This window comes from Amblyomma americanum, chromosome 2 (genome assembly GCF_052857255.1).
Source record: "Amblyomma americanum isolate KBUSLIRL-KWMA chromosome 2, ASM5285725v1, whole genome shotgun sequence".
Lineage (NCBI taxonomy): Eukaryota > Metazoa > Arthropoda > Arachnida > Ixodida > Ixodidae > Amblyomma > Amblyomma americanum.
Genome location: NC_135498.1, coordinates 74,764,812 through 74,786,434, shown reverse-complemented (window position 1 = coordinate 74,786,434; position 21,623 = coordinate 74,764,812). Strand labels below are relative to the sequence as shown.

The 21,623-nt window shown below is 47.5% G+C and overlaps 1 protein-coding gene across 1 annotated transcript; it reads right to left on the bottom strand.

The window, feature by feature from the left end:
• Positions 1 to 222: 222 nt before the first annotated feature.
• On the bottom strand, positions 223 to 20,188 carry LOC144119793 (fatty-acid amide hydrolase 2-A-like). The gene is made up of 7 exons (XM_077652333.1): positions 20,000 to 20,188; positions 8,779 to 8,998; positions 6,108 to 6,239; positions 4,532 to 4,651; positions 3,890 to 4,041; positions 3,273 to 3,368; positions 223 to 789 (listed from the first exon to the last, which is right to left on the bottom strand). Exons 1-7 carry the CDS (start codon positions 20,186 to 20,188, stop codon positions 223 to 225), a joined length of 1,476 nt encoding a protein of 491 aa, XP_077508459.1.
• Between the last annotated feature and the right edge of the window lie 1,435 nt (positions 20,189 to 21,623).

Sequence of the window (21,623 nt, the reverse complement as noted above, 5' to 3'; positions counted from 1 at the left end):
TCGAGAATGGCGGTCGGTGGATAGCAACGTTACTAGGTTATCCTGTGTCAATTTATGAGGTCGAATACCACTTTTTGCTGGTGTAAAAAGAAAAATTTATTTCATAAACGGTTCCAAACTAGAGCCACATTACTCCCGCGTGCGACAGTCTGAAATACTTAACAAACGTCCGGTGATGCATGTAACCCTTCGTGCAAAGATAATTCGCGTTCAGTTGCGCACTCAAGGCAGAATCCATCCGCCGAAGTGCCGCTCGATCTCCTTTGCCACAGCGAGGCAGAGCCGGTCATTGCCTCTGTTCGCCACCACTTGAACAGCCAGAGGCTGTCCGCTCGTTGACTTCCCAACCGGGCACACCGTCGCGGGCACATTGAGAATACTGAACAGAGCAGTCATTCCTGCCGAATCGATGGACAGCATGTCTAGATCGAGAGAACCAGTGCGCGTAGCCACCGGCAGGACGAGGACGCCGTCGTCACCCAGCGACTCTTCTAGGCGGTGGCCCAGGGCGCCGACGGAAGAGCAGAACGCTGCTGCTTCACGCCTTGTGGGGAACCGGGAGGTCACCGCCATGCATATCTTAACGAGAATAAACTGGTCTAACCTGCGTCGCCCCGCTATCCGGAGTGTACGCAGAAAATCGTTAAACGCCTTCTCCGCGTTGAGCCCGAGCAGTCGGGGCCTTCTCTTGGCAGCCACATTGAACCACGTGAACAATATATGCTGAAGCTCTGGTACTTGCAGCAGGCGAATGTCTGAGCCAGCTGCTTCCTGAAGATGCCGTGTAACCTATATAACGAGAAGAAAAAAAAAGTGGCTGGGGTTCAGCATGGCTTGAACCTTGTTATACGAGCGAAAGCTCTGTTAATCATGGCCTCCACTGTCTCAAATCAAAAGTCAAGGTCAGGTACCCAGTGGTCATAGTCATGATCACGTGGTTATACAACCGCAGCTTGGTCCATACCACCACGCAGCTAAGTTGCGTTTGACCTTGTGAGTCATTTCAGGTAATTGTTCTAAAAACAGTTTTTTTGTATTGCTTTAGGTGCTGTCCCTCAGGAAAACTTGAGCACTCCCATACAGCCGCAAGGTGCATTGTAACAAACATTCCACCGATTCCATACTTCATATTATTGGCTCCTGAACATTTTAGCGAAGCAATTCAAACTCCCGGAAAGAAAAGTAAACTAATCCTCGCCGCATTTCTTTATAACCATTCCGTGTAACGCTTCGCGCTTCTCAGAATTCTGTTAGTGTGCAATAATGCTAGAATGGCATTCAAAAGCCTCCGCTCATTTCTAGCTGTGTTGCTTTGCAGGACGCCTGCACCCGCGGAAGCGGCTTTCCATTGCAAACGAGATGCCCCGCAAGCACAGTGCAGAAGTGAATTGAAGAGGGTCTTTTGACGCACCGCCGCAGTCTTCATGGGACCTCCTTACGCCGTAGGCTATTGTCAGAGAGAAGCCCGATGTCCCACAGTTGCCCGCACTGCCGCGTGGCCTAACAGAGTCGTCTTTCAAGGATGGCAGTGACGAACACCTGTTAGAGCAATTACGGCGTCGCTTTGACATACTGCCCCAATGCGTGAGAAACAGGACCGCTCCTTATCTAGTTTGCCGAAGCCGCAAAGGGTGCCCGAAAAAGAAATTACGGCGACTCACACGGTTGACGGGTTGGAGCGCACCAGTGTCAACAATGTGACTAGCAACGCGAGCGGATATGCGGCTGCGGGAGGCGAGTCGGAAGAAAGCCCCCGACGGGAGAGGGTGTGAAACCCTTATTGGAGAGAGATTGATGTATTTGTTTTTTATTTGGTTTGTGTTGCTAGCTGGACCCTGGGTTAGAGGCTGAGCCCCACCCATAGGGTAGTTCACACCTCGCATGACATTTTTAATTGGAGATTTGATGCTTAGGGTGGTGGACTGAAAATGACCGCCCCTATTTATTTGTTAATTAAGAGTTCAAGAACACAAGTGAACGAACGAGTCCAGTACGGTCAGAGTTGGGTCTCCATGCTTAGCATACAACGTGTTTCTACTTAGGTTCTAACTACTTAGGTCGATCAGTAAAGTACCGGAATGTTTGTTCATTGTTAATTCCCGCTTTTTTATATATATATATATATATATATATATATATATATATATATATATATATATATATATATATATATATATATATATATATATATATATATATATATATATATATATATATATATATTCACGAAAATTCATATTCACGAAAATATATAGTCACGAAAATTCTACTATTGGCATTCCAGACGAATACGGTATTTTGTGCATGTGGCTTTAACCGAACAAAAGGAGTCTGTGCAGTCTGTGCGTGTAATATGCATGCACAGGGCAGAACACATACGGACTCTGAATTGCGTCCCGTACATAGCGCAGAGTCCGTGCGAAAACAACACGGAAAGAACCAAGATGCTTGTATTCTTTCAACATCACACAGTCTCCGCATTTTAATGATTCCACGTGCGGGTGTCATATGGAACATTCCAAAACGAACGCATGCGGACACATTAAAAACATTCTAATTCCATTCAAATTCCGTTTCGATATGATTCTCTGAGCACTTCTTAATGGTCCCACGCCCTCCCTGTCACTGAAATGAGTCGGGCGGATGTGATAATAATCAAATGCACTCAACCGACAACAATTGTGCTATAGCGGTCTTACATTTCTCGAGATGCCTTCCATCCCCTGATTATAGCAAATAATGATTGCAAGGCGCGGTTAACTTCTACGAAAAAAAAAAGCGTGTGGAAAAGGTGATCTCTTGGTTCTCGCTTTCCACATGTAAACGACAATACAAATTTATGTTATTTAAAGTAGCAAGTGGATTAAAAAGTTTTTCAAACAAAATTAATGGTTTTACCACTGAGCATTGAAGCGACCGTAAGTGGCGAACTTTTGTAGCTTTGTTCCTGCGCATCCAGCCTCACAATCGCTGGCTCTCACATGAGTTGTTATAAACTATGAAAAAGTCTTCACTGTGGGTGTTGTTGATTTCAAATGTCGGCCGTTAACAAAGGCCAGGAAATGATTTTGTCCTTGAAATTCTTATTCATTGACAAACTCGGTAAACTTAAGGCTGTCGATGAAAATAAGACAGCAAGCGACTTAAAAAATTCTTTTTTTGTCCGTATCTCCTTCACATCCTATTCACAGATACATTTCGCGCAATGAGGCGGATGCACTTGTTGAGGTGTCTGTGTGGCTTCTTGGTTGAACTGCAGTAATAGTACTCACCTTCTCCACACCCTGATGAGCTTCTGTGGCGGCGTGGTTCGGATGAAGGCTTTCATCGGTTTCTGTGAAGAACACCTTGAGCGCAGTCAGGTCAACCTGCACAAGACATCGCGAACGTTTCAAGCGCAGCAGCAAATTTACAGTTTCAACTGGAAGCTATTTGACGAGCCAATGTTCTCCTTATTTCCTTTAGATTAAAAAGAAACAAATTAAGTGAAGTTAAAACAAAATTGTTAGAATAAGCAGTTCGATGTTGTTGCAAGCGTTAGTTTTTTTTTCACATTAAATTTCCCCGTCAGTGTCGAGCTGCCGCATGAGCCGACAGTGAACTTCGATCCGTTCGATGCTGCCCGTCGTTTCGCTGGCCACGGCGAGGCGACGGTGTTAAAGCATCAGTGCATTTGCAATGAGCACTATTAAGCGCTATGACCAAAACAAACAGGCTGTTTGTTGGCAGCCCATACTGAGTCCAATAGGCGCGAGAGATGCGATGAGTGACTAAAGTAGCCGGAGTTGCGCTTCTGCTCTATCATGAACCCTATCATTTTGATGCAACGCGCAGACGAGAATGCATGTTCGCTGATGGGCTCAGAAAATTTCTTGCGCTGAATACACACCTCCTGGTCCAGCCTGAGGTGATCTGCTGAACCTCCTGCAAGAACTTTCAGGAGCAGAGGCAAATCCTCTGCATACCTGGCCATGGGGCAAATACAATCATCTCGTATGTTTTGTGCCTCAAGTGGCGAGCGTCCGATGTTTGGCCCAGCTCCTGCGAAAATATGGACAGAAAAAAAATGCTCACCACACAATCGAAGACCAGCACTGGCGCTGTTGGTGAGGAGACTATGTCATGTAAACCACTTTTAACAAGGCGGCCTTAGTTACTTTAAAGCACTGGGTCTTCAATGTGAGGTTCTTTCTTTCGGTGCGGTCTGCTATGCCTGTCACTACAGTACCTTCGCCAAAGTTAGACGACTCTGATGAACGCCACTTTCTGTTCGGTAACGCTATCTAATGAGCGACACAGTGAAAACAAAAACAAATACGGCCATACAATTCAGCACAGCCGCCAGAATTTTCCACGTGCTGAAATTCGAAGCGATTAAAGTTACAGAACCATACATGAGTGCGCAATTTTATTGTTTCCTTACCACAAGCACCACCATAATCGAAAGGACATTCTCGGGCTCCCGGAGGTGTTGATACACTGAACATTGCGAGTACAGAGAGTGCATCGTTGAAATACGGCCAGGACTCACCATCTGTTGGCTTGTGGCCGAAGATCCCGCAATAGGCTGACCGCGTTCGCACGCTTCCGCCATAGTCTGTGCCCAGTCCTATCAGAGAGCCCGCTGAAGCCAGGAGAGAGGCTTCGCCACCTGTAATAACAAGCAGCGTGTGTTTACAGACACCCTCTCTATCTGTTGTCTCAGCTAGCCAGTGGCAACGACTCATGATAAACCGTGGTCGTCATTTCGAGACATTAAAGCCCTTTTTGCAAACTGCCTTCGTTGCTAGAGACATAATATTGTGACTTAGTGGCGACGGCAGTCGAAGCAGTGAGGACCAAAGTTAAGAGTTCTTCGAAAAGAAAACTTTATTGGGGCTCACCTGCGCCCGGAATGGACTGAATGACTCGGCGGCGGCGAAAAGAACAAACGTGCTCAGCGTTAGTCGAAATGAATTCCCGCCACTCTCAGCCATGCTCAATTTAAATCTGACAGCGAACTTTAGAGCTAAGGCATGTAAAGTTACCAGAACATTCTGGAACATCGTAGAATCGGCTCCGCTTGGGGCCGATCATTCGAGACAAATCTGGTCGCGTCTTGCATACACAAACCAAATGGTAGAGCGGCGTGATGGCAGCTTTGAAGATGCAACGAAGGCAGTTTGCAAAAGATATAAAAGGTCTCGGAATGACAATCACGGTATCTCATGAGTCGTCGCCACTGGCTAGCTGAGACAACAGATGGATTACAAAGATTCGTGGCATTATCACCGTTCTTCCGACTAGCGAAATTTATATACGTATGCGGCTGTCCAGGAAGGCAACTAGTTTTACAAGATCTGCATTGCACAACCAATATATGATGCAAACAAATCTAGAGCACCATTGGTATTGTGTTTGCTTAGACTATTTTACAAGCTCTTTCTAATTTCTACACGTATCAGAAGTTTTGCACATTAAAGTCAGAAATGTAGTCTGGTCGTAATGATATGCTCCGGCGTATTTTGCAATAGTAGCGAGCTCGTAGTGTACGAACTATGATGCAGTCAGAAGCCCGGAAAATCTCAACGAACGCTTCTAGTTTTTCACCGTTGCCAGCACGCGTCGTGTTCATCGCCCAACATATAAAATCACCGCGGGAAATTCGAATTTCCCGTTGATCCCAGGAAGCGGAGGAAGCATTTTATAAGTCAGATTTTGAAGCAGTCAAGAAGAGGCCGCCATGATAATAACCACGTTCGCGCAGAATCTCTCGAGAGTCCTCTCAAAATCACAAATCTGAATTATCACCGTACAGTTACGAGATGTTCGCTACTTGGCACCAACAGCCTAATCTAGTTGCTGATCTCCAGGTAAGGTGGGCATACTCCAGTATGCGTGATTGTTGCGATGCCTTTTTAAAATGTGCTTACAGAAGGGCAGGTCCCCTTCGTACCATTTCTTTAGTAAATCGCTAAAGTGGATATCATAAATGTTGAACAATTGTCTGGGTATTCTCCCAGTGTAACAAGACGTAGGTCTGTGGAGAAGTGCCGTTTCGAAAGCTGACTTCCCTTGCAGGCAACGTCAGGACTTGTGTCAGTTTTAATTAGTGACATCCGACTCACCGCTACCGACTCCAGGCAGATTGGTCAGCACCAGTGGGATGGCGCCGGCCAAACACATCCGGGCCACTGAGGGGGCGTCCTCCACGGCGAGTTGCCCACGTCGCCGCAACGAACCGGCGTGTTGCCGCATAGCTGCAAGGAAGACTTGCGATTTTCCTCTCCTGACTGAGTCGAAAACGTTGCAGAGGGTTCATTGTGGTATTCTGGTGTTCACACGAGGATTCACTGGTGTGGCTATAGTGCGCGCAAAATGCAATCCTAGTGCCATCCGGTGCTGGCACCGGACCGGTCGGGCGCATTCTTTTTTGTATGGCAGTCAAGCCGATTCGTTCCAATGTGCAAAAAAGGCCGGCCTGACAAATTATACAGTCCAAGCAACGTCGAACTGTTCCTAAAGCTTTTTTAAGGCACTCATTATAGGGCTTGCAAACGAGATCGCGGTGTAAACCATCTGCGAATTTGTAGAATACTCATGGGGCTTTATTATCCATCTGCAATATTTTTCGAGCACTATGTCAGAGCAAGATGCGGAACAGATCAGGAAGTCATTGAAGGCGCACAAAGATAATAGGATACCTACGGGGCAGAAAAGGGGAGGCTAACGAAAAGGGTTCAGCTTAAGTTAAGGACAACGCAGCGAGCCATGGAAATGAAATTGTAGGTGTAATGTTAAGAGACCGGAAGCGGCCCGAGTAAGTGAGATAACAAACAAGTGTTAATCACATCCTAGTTGAAGTCAAGAGGAAGAAATGGGCTTGGGCAGGGCATGCAATGCGAAGGCAAGATAACCGCTGGAACTTAAGGGTAACGGAGTGGATTCCAAGAGAATGCAAGCGTAGCAGGGGGCGGCAGAAGGTTATGCGGGCGGATGAGATTAAGAGGTTTTTGCAGGCATAGGGTGGGCGCAGCTGGCAAAGAACATGGTTAATTGGAGAGACACGGGAGAGGCATTTGCCGTTCAGTGGGTGTAGTCAGACTGATGATGATGATGAGGACGAGGTGGTGAGGTGGTTCTTTTTAGTTTTGCGACGTTAACTGGGCGCATCATCATTTCACCCGTACTCACTGAAACGCAAATAGCCTAACACCAGCCGAGAAACACGAGAACCATGTATGAACTTCCACTGTGGAGCTAGCGCTAGTCACGGCCAGCTGGAACACGAAAACATTCATTTTCTCGGGAGCTCAGCCCGACGCGATTGCTCTCATTTTTTTTCGGCCAGATCTTCCATTACCTTCAGAGAAGAAGGGGTATAGAGGGATAAGTAGGAAGAATGTTCTTATATAACATTCTTTAGAAAGGCGCGGTAACTACTGTGAGAACGTCAACGTCGTCGAGGGGGAAAGAGATAAAGGCTAAAAAAACACGAAGTAGAAATCTAAACACAACGACTTGTGTTTAACGTAGCCTTGTGTCGACATTGTCTGATGTTCAGGTACTCGCAATATGCCAGACGCAGACGATACTTGAGCTCCAACGAGCCGTCGTTCTTGAGCGCAGGCTGAAAATGGTGTCAGTTTAATACTATAAGGAGATAGGTACTGGGACCAATACCCAGCATCACCACCAATACTATAACGAAAAGACGCGCGCGCCAACGGTGGTTGTTTAAAGAGAGGAACAATTGGCCCCGACGCAGCCGAACAAAGAGCGGCAAGCGGCGCTACAGTGCCTAGAATATTTCTAGACAATGTAGTGGCGCCCAGCACGAAAACACAAACTTCTTCCACTTCCCACACTCCGCACAAGCACTGCACTTCGCCCTCATCGTTGTTCATGCCTCGATGACGCTATCACCGCCCCTATTACGTCCACCGAAGTCATGCGCCGCATTTAATCAGCGAAATAATTGGAAGAGCAATATGGTCACCAAGTTCGACATTACGGAGCTGTTATGATTCATTCGTTTATCCGTAGTCCTCCCTGAACGAGCTCATGAATACACACGCCGTAATTAGAAGTCTAGAGATTTCGAACTCATTGCCGAAAAGTTTTTTCACCCATATTATGTCACTTTTGTTGTGGTGAAATACAGTAGCTGTGCAGCATATGTAAATGTTTTTCCAAATATTTATATAGCTTTGATTCAAACTTTGGTTGCACTGTGCTTGAGTGACTGGTGATAATTGAACACAAATTCTCTTTCAGTGGGCATGAAGATTTTATGAAAACAATCTAATCCTCGCATTTCATTACAGAGCGAATAATGTAATCATGGTTTGCTTTCGAATACTCTTCCTGGAAACAAGTCCATTTGTATCGCTGCTTGGAGTCCTACGCTGATCTGATCCTGATAGCAGCCACTTTAGTACGTATCTTGTCGACAACAGACAGTAAGCTGATCAGTCTAGAAGCACTTGACGTCGCCTTTCATTTCTATTGGCGTCATATAAGCGTTATTGCGCACTTCGTTTCATTTCTGGTCATGAGGCATCGGAAATACAGGATTACAAAATTTTTAGCACATTCTTTCAATCGTCATTCCACGGATCTGTAGTTGATGTTATCTTGCCACTTTTTTCTTCTCTATTGCTTTAATGGCTGTAATTCCACTCCGCCGGCTTGTATATGTCACACTAATCGAAACACTGACGGGTCTACTGAAAGATGCCGCCTAAGAAGAGAATAAAAGTTTTTAATCGGGCGCTTCAGAGGAATAAATTACTGCACCTTTTACGGCGATGCTGCATTTGACACTAAATGGCACGCCCAGAAGTGGTTTCGCCTCTCTCAGCTGTTGCACACTGAGGACACCACTTTCCACGACAAAGTCGACTACTTCAGCGAACTGGAGCGCCTCCTCAAAACGCTCCTCTACGACAGGATCGATGAAGGGCTGAAGCTCTTCGATGCGTTCGATGTACGCAGAAACCAGACGGACGCTTTCCACCTGCAATTAAAACGAAACGTTAGATGTCGAGCCCCTTCAGCTGGATCCCTGGCGTTCAATTGAGTGTGGCGAGCAAAGCGCGCATAAAGTCGTGAATAAAAATTAGCTGTGATTTAAATATTGCTGAAAACGGTTAGAGAATGAAAGCTGTGGTGTATCGGGCAAGTAGACACGGCTTGGCTTCAGTAACATTGAGTGCTTTCCGCACAATGGATAGGCAGCGCTCCCACCCTGCCATCCTGGCAGCGGGCAGTTACATTTAAGGGACACTGAGGAGAAATTGAAGTTGGCTTGTATCGTTAAAATACCAGCTCCTGATCCCAAAAACGCAACTTTTAATGAAAACAAAGCTCCTGTAAGGTAGAAAATAGCAAGAACCAAATTACAGGTATCGCCGCCACAGGCCAATCTCGCAAGTACACGCATGATGACGTAATAGGAAAAGAGACGCCACCTTGGAGGAATTTTCCTTACTCTATACAAGTCAGGAATCTCTGAGGCTGACAAAGGAAGGTTGCGCGGTTCAACATTGAAGTAAGCTTTGTTTTGAAATCTAGAGTGCACTTTTACCACATAAGGAAGACAGACAGAAAATAACATAAATGTTGGAAGCAAACAAAACCAATGCTTGGTGGCGCCACAGACGGCCAGGAGAGTTTCGGTTTTTAATGGCGCTTCGCGTCTATGAGATTTGCGTGCCCCGTGGTTTTGTTTGTGCTGCGCCTCGATTTAGAAGCGCCGAACAGCCGAGAAACTCCAAGTGCCGCTTCAAGTGATGGTTAACCTTTGAAAGAGCCTGTTAAGTCTGGTCAGATGATCGCAACGGTCGATGAAAAACTATGACGGCACGATAGTCGGTGATCGTACACGGCAGTTAGCAGCATAAAGAGCTTGCCCGGCGAAACGTTCCCGGCTGTGCCAGTCAACTTTGAAGTGCTTAACGCAAATTGTTTATTAGAGGCGGGAGACAAGATGCGAGGCAGTTAAGAAAAAAATGCGGATGTCCTAGCTGTGTTAGGCCAGGATATACGTAGCGAAAGCGCGGAGACTTCTGCATCGGAAGAGTGCGTTCACTAGATGCGCCTTTATTCATGGTTAAACTTTTAGCCGTCGTGGTGGAGTGGTAGCGTCTTTTCCTCAAGTGCCAAGGGCCCTGGTTCGATTCCGAGCCTCGGCACAGGTTTTTTGTTATTCAGTGAGTGTGCGGAGGGGGGGGGAGGCTGAGTGGCTCCCATAGATGCCGCCACCGAATACGTTGGTTAGCGGTTAAGCGCAGGCTGCGTTAAGGCGCATTTATACGCCGGCGTAGCGCGCTGCACGGCGTCGTTAAGTCTGCTAAAGCGAGACCCTCCATACTCCAACTCCGCTTGAACGCCGACGCTTTCGGCGGCTTCCGCGAACTCTGACCGCACTGGCAAACACTCGGAGCGCGTCTCTATTTTGCGCCGAGTGCGCCAGCCCTCGGCCAGACCGGTTCAGCTCCGCGGCGAGGCGCGCGTTGTGACGTCATGTGCCTCCTCGGAGCACCGCCACGGTGAAATCACAAGTTCGCGGCCAGTAAAGCTTTCGCTTTAATAGAGATTTGGAACCTGCAGAGACCGTGACTCCGCTCTCCTTCAACGCGTTTGTTTGCGGCACCATTCAATAGCTTCAGTAGTAGCGCGGAGCTGTTCTCTTCGAGCTCTCGGCTAATTTTATCCATTCACAGTACACATGTGAAGGTACATGCAAGTGGGCGAGAGAACCCGATCCAGTGGACCCCGTACCTCCGGAAACGCGCGGAACCCGTTGAAGCGTCGTGCATCGGTTTTACTTTCAATCCGCCAACTTTATAATGCGAGCGCCCTTGAGCACCAATCTGTTTTTTGTGGCAAAAAAAATAACCTGGCGCTTGCAACCGTGAGAAACCTCCTTGACGCCTCCTGCTGCACCGTGCAACAGCGCCTTTCAAGGAATCACAATCCATTGGCCCCAAGGCCTCGGCCAGCCTCCGATAGGCGCGACGTGCCGACCTTGTCCTCGCCCCTCGCGATTCCCCGCACTGGGGTTAAGATATTTAATTAGCAACGACTGCTCACTGAGGAAGAAAGAAACGACCTGCCGGCGCCTAACCTAACCGCGCTCCCTCTAACGCATCGCATGCTCTGTGGGGCTGTGTACGTCGCCAAAATGCAGGCCGGAGTTTTTGCGCAAACTTCGTTGGCGGGTTTGAGAACGGGATCCATCGTAGCGCTGGCAACACGCCGGTGCAAACGTAAACGAAGCGGCGGTAGCGACCCCCGATAGATGCCGTCAACGTGCGGCGGTGGTAGCTTTCATTTTGACTGCTGCTAGACCGCACCGCTAGTTGCCAGAGATCACGGAGTCTGCCTTTACGTCACGTTTAACGTCACTCCGTCTTGTGGCGTCATTAGAGGACGCTGTGACATCATAGGAGTGCGCCGAGTTTGAATCGGAGGGCGGGAAAAAAATTTTCAACTTCGAATCCAAATTTCTCTGAAATAAATGCATCTTTCGCTCCCGGACAAGCGGCAACAAAGCCATGAAATGCCGAACTATCACACTTTGCTAACAAAAAAAAATTGATAGAGTTCTCCTCCCTGTCCCTTTAAAGGTTGATCACGAGAGGTTGGCCACCCAATGAGCGCTCTACGTTCGCTCCTCGCCGTACTCCTCCACGGCGGCCAGGTCAAGCGCACGGCTCCGGCTTATAAGAAGAGGAATTTTATTTCCATCGATGAAGGAGGCCCCGTATACCCCTCAGACTGATGTCACAACGGCAATTTTTATCGCACATCGCGCGATTGTCGATGGATGATGGATACGGCTGAACCCTTTAAATCGGGCGGTGGTTCAAGCCACCTATCCATGACTTGCGAAATTTTACTCTTCTCTTGATTTTAGCCACCAATAAGATAACCTGCGCTTGGTTACTTCTACCCGCTTAAAATCTACTTTCCTTTCACTGTCCTTAAACCCCAATGCCTTGGATAAATCAACCACGCTGCGTTCCACTGTAAGGTGAAGCCCTTTACAGAAAAGTATCAAGTGTTCACCAGTTTCCTCCTCCTCTCCGCACGCAACGCACAACGTGTCTATCTCAATGTACCATACTCTATATGTCTTAGTCCGCAAAACTCCAGTCCTGGCCTCAAACAACAAAGAGCTTCCCCTACCATTATCATAGATATTTTCTTTGGCAATTTCCTGCTTAAAAATCCTGTATGTTCCCAGTGCTGATTTGGTCAGCATCCCTGTTTTCCACAAAGTTCTCTCTGTTTCTTTACCCTTTTTCTTAACTGATAACTGCTGATTTTCCGCCCTACTGCTGTCCAGATACTTGCAGATATATTGTCACGTGACTACTCTACCGCCCTCTACCGGAAAATCCAAAGGTCAAATGCCAAGTGGTGCGACACCATTGTGGACCACATATGGTAAGGCTTATAGCCACACATGACCTCTGGCTCACTTTAAGGTCAACCACCAACGCACGGCGAAAACGTAGTGAAACTTTCGGTTCATAAGTTTACGGGATGCGTACTTACGACATTGAGACGTTTAGCATACAGTCCCTAGGTTTGGAAAGTTGCGCCTTTATGTGAACTTTGCCGCCGTGCACCAGGCTCTCGGACATTCTCCTCGCCCGTCTCTTTGTTCGGCGCCTTTCTGTGCGATGATTGGTCCCACCAGCCGTCGCCCGAGAAACACGCGCGAAATTATCGTTTCACTTGTGTTTTATTTTTTAGTCTGCCTCTGCTGCGGGTCGAGCTCCATTCAGCTACGCGCTGACAATTCGAACTCTACTTTTAGTGCTGCGTTATGCCCGGTTTCGGAGCATTTCAATGCAGAATCCGGCGTAAAAATGCCATGCTGTTCGCGACTGCTCGAGGAAAAAAGACGTCAGCCGTAGAAATAAATGGATCCACAATATCGGTTAAGGTCTTTGTTCCGAAAAAGCATATCGTCTTCGGCGAAGTTCTGAGCACTCTTGGTACGTAAACTAGAGTGAAACTTCTTGCAAGATAATCAGAAAGCTTAAAATCTTGCTTAATTCGTCGATTACCGTGCGATGTTTCGCGCGCCATCCTTTCCATTTGATGGCATTGCTCTGTGTGTTCTATTAGCGACTGTTTGCGGGCAAAGTGCGCCTCTTATAGCCTCTAATTTTTGGATATCAATATCGGTTTCCACAAAAAAACGCTTGCATCGCGGACGTCAACTTTCTTGCTAGCAAACACGCGTGCTTCTGACGTAGCGCAGAAAAAAAAAAGTTGATTTTCATAGCGTATACGGCAGTCTCTCTGCCGTGTGCCCCAGAGCTCTGCTGTGTGCGGCGTAATACTATGTGGTCCGTCTAGGCATGATAATAGACGTTTGTAGCATACCGGAGACGTATACCGGTTTACCGGACCCCTCCTGCGCACGCACAGTGGCTCCCCCTCACCCCAACAATGCCACTGCGCTTGCGCAAGAGGGGTCCGGTAAACCGCTGTACGTCTCCGGTATGCTACAAACGTCTAACGGTTGTAATCTTTAGAGCGATTATGGCGTTCGCTGTACCGTCGCGACTGCGCGAAACTCTACCGCGATTCCGAGGTCAAACGCCAACTGAGGAGCGAATCACACAAAAGGTGCCTTTCTGGGTGAGCTCTAACTCCTGTCCTTTTATTAAGGTGCGCTGTTTATTTTTTTTTTCAAATATAAACTACCAACTAGGGCGTTTGACCGCCCTTGCATGATAACTGTGGCTCGTGGTAGAGTCAGTCGCATTCATTTCTAGTGGTTGGGTTTATTAATAGAGCGTGATGAAAGCAAAAACTTAGGCGCGCTCACGTGCGCCAGCGAGCGCGCGATGGCCTTCGAAGCATGCTGACGGGCGAGGATAATCGAGGAAGAATGCGCGGCAGTGGAGGAGACGGTCGCTACTTTCAATATCAAGTGGTTTTAGTTTAGCATAGCGCGTAAGGCCACAGCGCGCCGCCATTGTGCGCATGAGGATATGCAGATGCTTCTGAGCGTATCGACGGCGCCAGCTGCCGGCCAGCTGAGGGCGCAGGTGTAAGCCAAGTCCATCAACGCATGCGCAGTGGTGGCTCGCGGTAAACGGTACCAGGGTGGTACTCTCTAGACTGGAGCCTGTATTGTTTCTGATTCGTATGGCTATGAACGACGATGGCATTCTTTCTACCATACATGTCCCCTCTCTCTGTCTTTTCTAGGAACTCCTTTTCCGGACTGTCGTTAATCTCTATCGACCTGAAAGCACGCTGTTTCTTTTTGTCATGAGCGAAATAAAGGTTTGCTTCTACGAATCCTCATGCATTAAATGTTTGTTGTTGGTGTTGCAGCAAAAACAAACAAGCGTTTGTCTGTACGACTTTACAGTGGTGAGCAGCCTGTCTAGAGCGCGCCGACGGTGCTCTGCGGAACAAGTCAGCCTCGTCTAACGTTAGGTTCTGGGTTTGAGTTATGCGTTCCGTGCGCATGTGGGGCCGAAATAAAGCGGCGCCTGCTCTTGGGTCCTCGGCCTCATTTCCGCTCTGTGCTTGCGCTTTAAGCCGCCAGGGCCGCGCTGAATGATACGTATCAGCGGCAGGAAAACCAACGCGTTTTGCCCGGATCACGAGGCAGTTAGGCAAGCAAATGCAAGTGATAGAGGGTGATTGCGCGTTTCAAACACACACCAGGCTAAGAGTGCGAGAATTGGGCCTAACTGGTCGTTTGGTGCCTGTTTTCGTCATGTCTGTATGGGAACCTGCGCTGCCAATGTGGCACTGCAATTGTTCCATTCGGTGACACAAAACTGCTTTTGTCAGCAGCTTGGGCCGCTGCAAACGCGAGAACACTCTGCGCGATTAGATACCAGCGTTTGGCTGACAGCATTCATTGCCTAGCTTCTCTAGGCGTAGCCCAGATAGCTGACGCACGGCACGTACGCCTTCGACAGAGCGAGGAGGCTCACGCCAATAAGCGCCTGAAGGCGGCGCGGAAAAGTACTAATAGTACCCCCCAAAACTGCTTGCTCTTCTCACAAGGCAGCGTGTTATGGCGCTGCAATTATACCAAATTAACTCGATTACTGGAGCTAGAGCTAGCTAAGGTGCGAGTAAAGCTAAAAGGGAAAAGATGCAAACCCAAGAGTTGGTGGGATGAGGAGGTCAAGAGGGCAATAGAAAAGCGCAAGGAAGCATCCAAGGAACACAGATATTCCAAGAAGAGGGGGGAACCAAAACCCGAAGTAGACAGAAAATGGGATACCTTCATAAAGTGTAGAAGGGACGCATCCTATTTGATTAATGAGAAAATTAGAAGAAAGGGTGCCCAATGGATGTCAAAAGTAAATAAAAAGGATAGAAAAGCAGCCCAAAAATTCTGGAAACATCTAAATGCAATGAGTAATAAAACTAGGCTAGAACAATGGTTTATTGTTACAGATGAGGCTATTAGACTAGAAGGGGATGAAGCAATAAAACACATAGGAACAAGGATGACGGAAATATTTTCAGCAAAGCACGTGGTACATAATTTATCGGAGGAGGATAGACCGGTTACAGCAATAGCTTCACTTGAGCAAGGAGAGTGGGAAAGGGCAGAGAAGAAGGTTCCTAGTGGCACATCAACAGGACCAGATGGTATCCCGATTATGTTGATAAAGAAGTTAGGACCAAAATCCAAGCAAACATTAATACAGGTAGTGAACAAAATGATAGTGGATGAGAAAGTCCCCGATGAATGGCGATTAAGTAGAATGAACATGATATATAAGGGAAAGGGGGACAAAGCAGACGTAAGTAACTATCGCCCCATAACAGTGACGTCTGTGGTTTACAGGGTGGTGATGCAAATTATAAAGGATAGACTGCAGGCTTGGGTGGAGAACGAGGGGGTGCTAGGGGAACTACAGAATGGGTTCCGGAAACAAAGGAGGTTGGAGGACAATCTATTTTCATTGACACAGTGTATAGAAATTGCGGAAAAGGAACATAGGCCCTTATTGCTAGCATTTCTGGATATTAGGGGAGCCTATGACAACGTTACTCAGGAGCATTTGTGGGACATATTGGGCACATTGGATGTGGAAAATGGAGTAATTAATCTTTTAAAAGATATATATAGAGGTAACAGAGTGCTCATAAAATGGGAAAAAAATGTATCAGGGCCTGTAGAGATACAGCGGGGGCTTAGACAAGGATGTCCTCTGTCCCCTTTGTTGTTCATGTTGTACCTGCAAGGTTTGGAGGCCAAGCTAGAGGGGAGCGGACTAGGTTTCAACCTATCTTTTTTCAAGCAAGGGGAATTGATTAAACAGACATTACCGGGACTAATATATGCGGACGATATAGTGATAATGGCTGACAACAAGGAAGACCTGCAGAAGTTGTTAGACATATGCAGTACAGAGGGAGATAGATTAGGCTTCAAGTATAGTAAGGAAAAATCTGCAGTCATGACATTTAATGAAGAGGGCGGCGAGCATAGAATACAGGAGTTCGTGCTAAAAGTAGTGAATGAGTACAAGTATCTTGGGGTGTGGATAAATAACAGTGTTGAGTATCTGACAGAGCATGAAAAATATGTAATAAATAAAGCTAGTAGGAATGCAGCTGTCATGAAAAATAGGGCACTGTGGAATTACAATAGGTATGAGGTGGTAAGAGGGATCTGGAAAGGGGTGATGGTCCCTAGCCTGACCTTCGGGAATGCGGTCCTGTGTATGAGGCCAGATCTTCAAGCAAGGCTGGAAATTAGGCAACGGGGAGTAGGGAGGTTAGCTTTGGGAGCACATGGCAATACACCAAATCAGGGGGTACAGGGTGATATGGGATGGGCGTCTTTCGAGAGCAGAGAGGCTAGCAGTAAGATAGCATTTGAGGAACGATTGAGAAGGATGGAGGAAAAGCGGTGGGCTAGGAAAGTTTTCAGATACCTGTATATAAAGAATGTTGACACGAAATGGAGAAAGCGAACTAGAAAATTGACAAGCAAATATCTGGACAGCAGTAAGGGGGCAAATCAGCAATTATCGGTTAAGAAAAAGGTTAAAGGAACAGAGAGAGCTTTGTGGAAAACAGGGATGCTGACGAAACCGGCACTAGAAACATACCGGACCTTTAAACAGGAAATTGTCAAAGAAAATATCTATGATAATTGTAGGGGAAGTTCTTTGTTGTTTGAGGCCAGGACTGGAGTTTTGCGGACTAAGACGTATAGAGTCAGGTACCAGGAGATAGACACTTTGTGCATTGCGTGCGGAGAGGAGGAGGAAACGGCTGAACACTTGATACTTTTCTGTAAAGGGCTTCACCCTACAGTGGAAGGCAGCGGGGCTGACTTACCCAAGGCATTGGGGTTTAGGGATAGTGAAGGGAAAGTGGATTTTAAGAGGTTAGAAGTAACCAAGCGAAGGTTATCTGATTGGTGGCTAAAAGCAAGACAGGAGTAAAATTTCACAAGACATGGCTAGGTGGCTTGAGCCACCGCCCGATGTAAAGGGTTCAGCCGTATCCATCCATCCATCCATCCATCCATCCATCCATCCATCCATCCATCCATCCATCCATCCATCCATCCATCCATCCATCCATCCATCCATCCATCCATCCATCCATCCATCCATCCATCCATCCATCCATCCATCCATCCATCCATCCATCCATCCATCCATCCATCCATCCATCCATCCATCCATCCATCCATCCATCCATCCATCCATCCATCCATCCATCCATCCATCCATCCATCCATCCATCCATCCATCCATCCATCCATCCATCCATCCATCCATCCATCCATCCATCCATCCATCCATCCATCCATCCATCCATCCATCCATCCATCCATCCATCCATCCATCCATCCATCCATCCATCCATCCATCCATCCATCCATCCATCCATCCATCCATCCATCCATCCATCCATCCATCCATCCATCCATCCATCCATCCATCCATCCATCCATCCATCCATCCATCCATCCATCCATCCATCCATCCATCCATCCATCCATCCATCCATCCATCCATCCATCCATCAGCACCGCAAACTTCAGCGCAAGTTTCCCATAGATTAGCTTCACTTATATCGGGATAAGAAGCTCCAGAGGCAGCCAAGTTGCCCGGTCTGAACAGACTCGCAATGCGCCGTACCTCGTAGATAATAAGCAGCGCAGATGCCTGCTGAAAGCATTATGGCCGCGGCGAGCGGTGCGTGTGCAAAGACGCGCGATCATCCGCTATGACTCGCTCTTGATTTTCTGGCCTTTTCCTTACACTTGTGAAACACGACGGCATGGCGATGCCGTGGCCATCCTCACAAATTCAGGCAGCGCGGCCCTGGCGGCACGAAATGAACTCGCAAGGCGGTTGCTGGACAAGGAAGCGATCAGCAGGCATGCCTGTTTTTGCCACGCATGTGCACGGTACGCATAACTCATACGTCGAGCCTAACGTTAGACGGCGCTGACTAGCTCCGCAGAGCACCGTCGGCGCGCTCTAGGCAGGGCTGCTCACCACTGCACTGCTAAAAATTCCCAGCCAACTAATCAACCCTTTTTATTTTCTTCATGCAGAAACCCATGCTTATGCTAAGAGTGCTTTGCTCCAGACTTTGTCACTTCACCATTGTACTACAGACTTCAAGCCAATCTCACGGCCTACTAACAGCCTGCTCGAGAGTTCTTTGTACCGTGCTCAAAATTGAAAGAAGATAAATCTGTGGCTTTTTAGTCTTTCGCACAGTGCCCGCAGCAAGCGTAAATTAAGCACCGGGATTGTGGTTTGCTTTACCGGTTTTTCTTGAGCCCAAAATGCCGTCTCTCCTATGAGAACCAACCTAGGCTTTAGTTGATTTTATTCGGTATGCGCCTCCGTGCAGACGAACCAACTTCGAGTTGCTCGGGGCGTCCATATCTGACGTAACAACGTTACGGAGAAGGAAGATGTAATGTATTGCAGCGCCTACATTGTGTTGTCTCTGCCCACGTGACCTAACAAAGACATATGCGCACTCGAGCTTTCGGTCACGAAAATGGAAGCTACTGTATGTTCTGCCGCTAAAAGCTCCCTGTAGAAGCAGGTAACGCTATGCGGCAAAAAAAATAAAAATAAATGCGACATGTCTTTCCCACCCTTTGGTTCCTCCCAAAACCAAGGCACAGCGGTGACAGATAAAGCAAGAACCTCCGAGCGTGCTCTCCGCTGCAGTGTAAACCGGCTCGGGCTGATGAAGGTATTAAACTCATTGAAAAGCATATTACTGGCCCCAGTTCTCGGTGTGTTGCTTCGGCTTTCAGTCACAACGACTGTTTTTTTTTTGAAGATTCACCAGTGCTACCGGATGGCTGATAAGCTAAGCAAACAAGAGCAACGGCAGCAGTGGCGTAGTTGATACTCGGCGATGAAATAAGACCAGGACGCTCAGAAGTAATGTAAAGGAAGTCATCTGAAAACAAACATTCATTTCTCACAGCTCCGAGATTTCATTCTGCCGGTGCGCCAGAGGGTATTTATCTTGTTGTGTCTCTTGTTATTCAGCCCGGTATATTTAGGGCATGGTCGTCAACCTTCAAGTGTTGCACCAACAGGCCTGCATCAAACCTTTCATCAACGGTGTTCGCGTCCGTGGTCGGCATCAGCTTTCGCGTCGTCCTAACATGTCCTAACAGCTGCAGCATGCATTCCCTGACCACTGAGAGCGATACCAAGGTGGGTTATTGAGGGGCACATACTGAACAGTATTACTTCTGCGGTCATGTGCTCGAGGTGAACCCAGCCCGTCTGTGCCTTGGGACGGATGCTCTCATTCCTTTCTCTTCTGATTCCGATCACAAGGCAAGCAGGTAAAAGCTTACGGCTTTCGTTGCTACAACAACAACCGGTTTTGTTGCTGTCATATTATGCCGACAGTGATGCCGGCGCTGTTCACACAACAGCAAATATGCTGAACGAAGAGCAGCAGTAAAAGCAGCGAAAAAAATCAAAACAAAGCAGAGCCTCACCTCGCCAGTCCTGATATCTGCAGCGAGTGATGTCGCAGAGCGCAGCAGAAGGTCGTTTCTCACCGGCGGCAGGCATCGCGGCCTCCGCCAGTAGTCCCATTGCTGTAACAGCAGCTGGTAGACGCTGCGCCACAAATACGCAACCAGTTCCGCAAGCGAAGCTGTACAGATTTTCAGGACGGAAGCCATCGTCGAGTGAACAGTTCGCCTTTCCGGAAGTGCCACTCCGCTTCCAGGCTGGTGCAGAAATGAAGCGCGCGTTGCAATGGGTCGGACAGAGCGTTATGCAAAGATCTATGGCTGTAATGTTTTTATCACTTTTTGGGGAGGGGATTAAGGCTTCCATTACTAGGCGCAAAAACCACCTTACCACCCTCACTCGGTGAATAGCGGAAGCTACGAAGATAGCAAGCGCAGGTGACGAATGCTTCACTAAGCAGTCTGTGGCCCTATCAAGGAGGAAGCTTGATTTCATGGTGCACACGGCAAGTGACAGCATTTCATGTGTTTTCTGCACGTTCGTCTTTTCTTATGCAAATTGAGTTTGCATATATATGCTCCGCATACGCAATAATGATCAACAGAAGGTTACGGCTTGTCGTGTCGCTTGTCCAGTCCTCGTCCTGTGGTGGTTTTGCGCTATGTTTTAGTGTAACGAAGAATTACCAACGTGCCTAGATCTATTCACTTCCTCTATTGTACCGTCGGTTGGTGGTAGTTGCAGGACGCCCAGCAAAACCCGTGCTCTTGGTCTATAGAAGCGTGGACAACACTTGTATAACTGGGGCGCAAAGCTAAACATATCTTGTATGCTTGGCGCATGATTACCTTAGCTGCCTACGTGCCATTAAACCCAACACAACACTCAGACATATCTGGCAGCAGTTTATCATTTCGACCCTTGAAGGGGTCATTTAAAAAGCTAAAGGCACAGGCTTTCCTTTCATAACTTTCATTCATAACTTACATTGCGACCAGTGCTGTGACCCGATGCACTGCACGAGAAAAAAATTTAAGAATGATTCGCGAATTCGACGAATTCGGATATCAATGTGTATATCACGAAACGACGATTCGTGATGACCCCGGTGATGACCGTAAATGATCGTGCACATAACAATTCCCTGGGAAATGTGTGGAATCAAAATAATCCACATCACTGCAGGAATTGTGAAAGCTGTTTTCCGGCTTTTAACAGCATTTGAGTCATTGGAAAAGGAAGAAAAAAAACAGGGAGAAGAGGCAAATTCTGGAAGCGTGTCATATTTGGCTGCAAGGCAATGACACGTGCGTCAGTGCACCGTCTTTGCTACTCACGAACAAGGATTTTAATTTCCTCAGGAGAAGTGTTCGCGTGTAAGGTAGATAGGCAAAGTAGTTGCCTTTTGTTGTTTGCAACAACATGAAGTGTGCCTATTCTCCGGTGACTCACCACATCTGTGTTTTTGTTTTTTTAGCGCGTCTGATACGCATGCGCGCATTGGTGACCTAGGTTGGCCATCTGTCGATTAAACTTCAGTTCTTAGTCCAGCGTTGTCCTGTGTTCTTTTTCTCCTGTTGTTCTCGTACTTTTGCTGGTTAAGTTATGTCTGATGCACTCCAACTATCCCACCTGGTTACTGGT

What these genes read in the sequence shown, in the direction of transcription:
- LOC144119793 (XM_077652333.1), bottom strand. Translation starts at nt 20,188, where the DNA reads ATGGCTTCCGTCCTGAAAATCTGTACAGCTTCGCTTGCGGAACTGGTT. An exon ending in CAGATATCAGGACTGGCGAG is followed by an intron (nt 8,999 to 19,999) that starts GTGAGGCTCTGC and finishes TTTTAATTGCAG; the next exon opens with GTGGAAAGCGTCCGTCTGGT. An exon ending in ATGCAGCATCGCCGTAAAAG is followed by an intron (nt 6,240 to 8,778) that starts GTGCAGTAATTT and finishes TCTTCCTTGCAG; the next exon opens with CTATGCGGCAACACGCCGGT.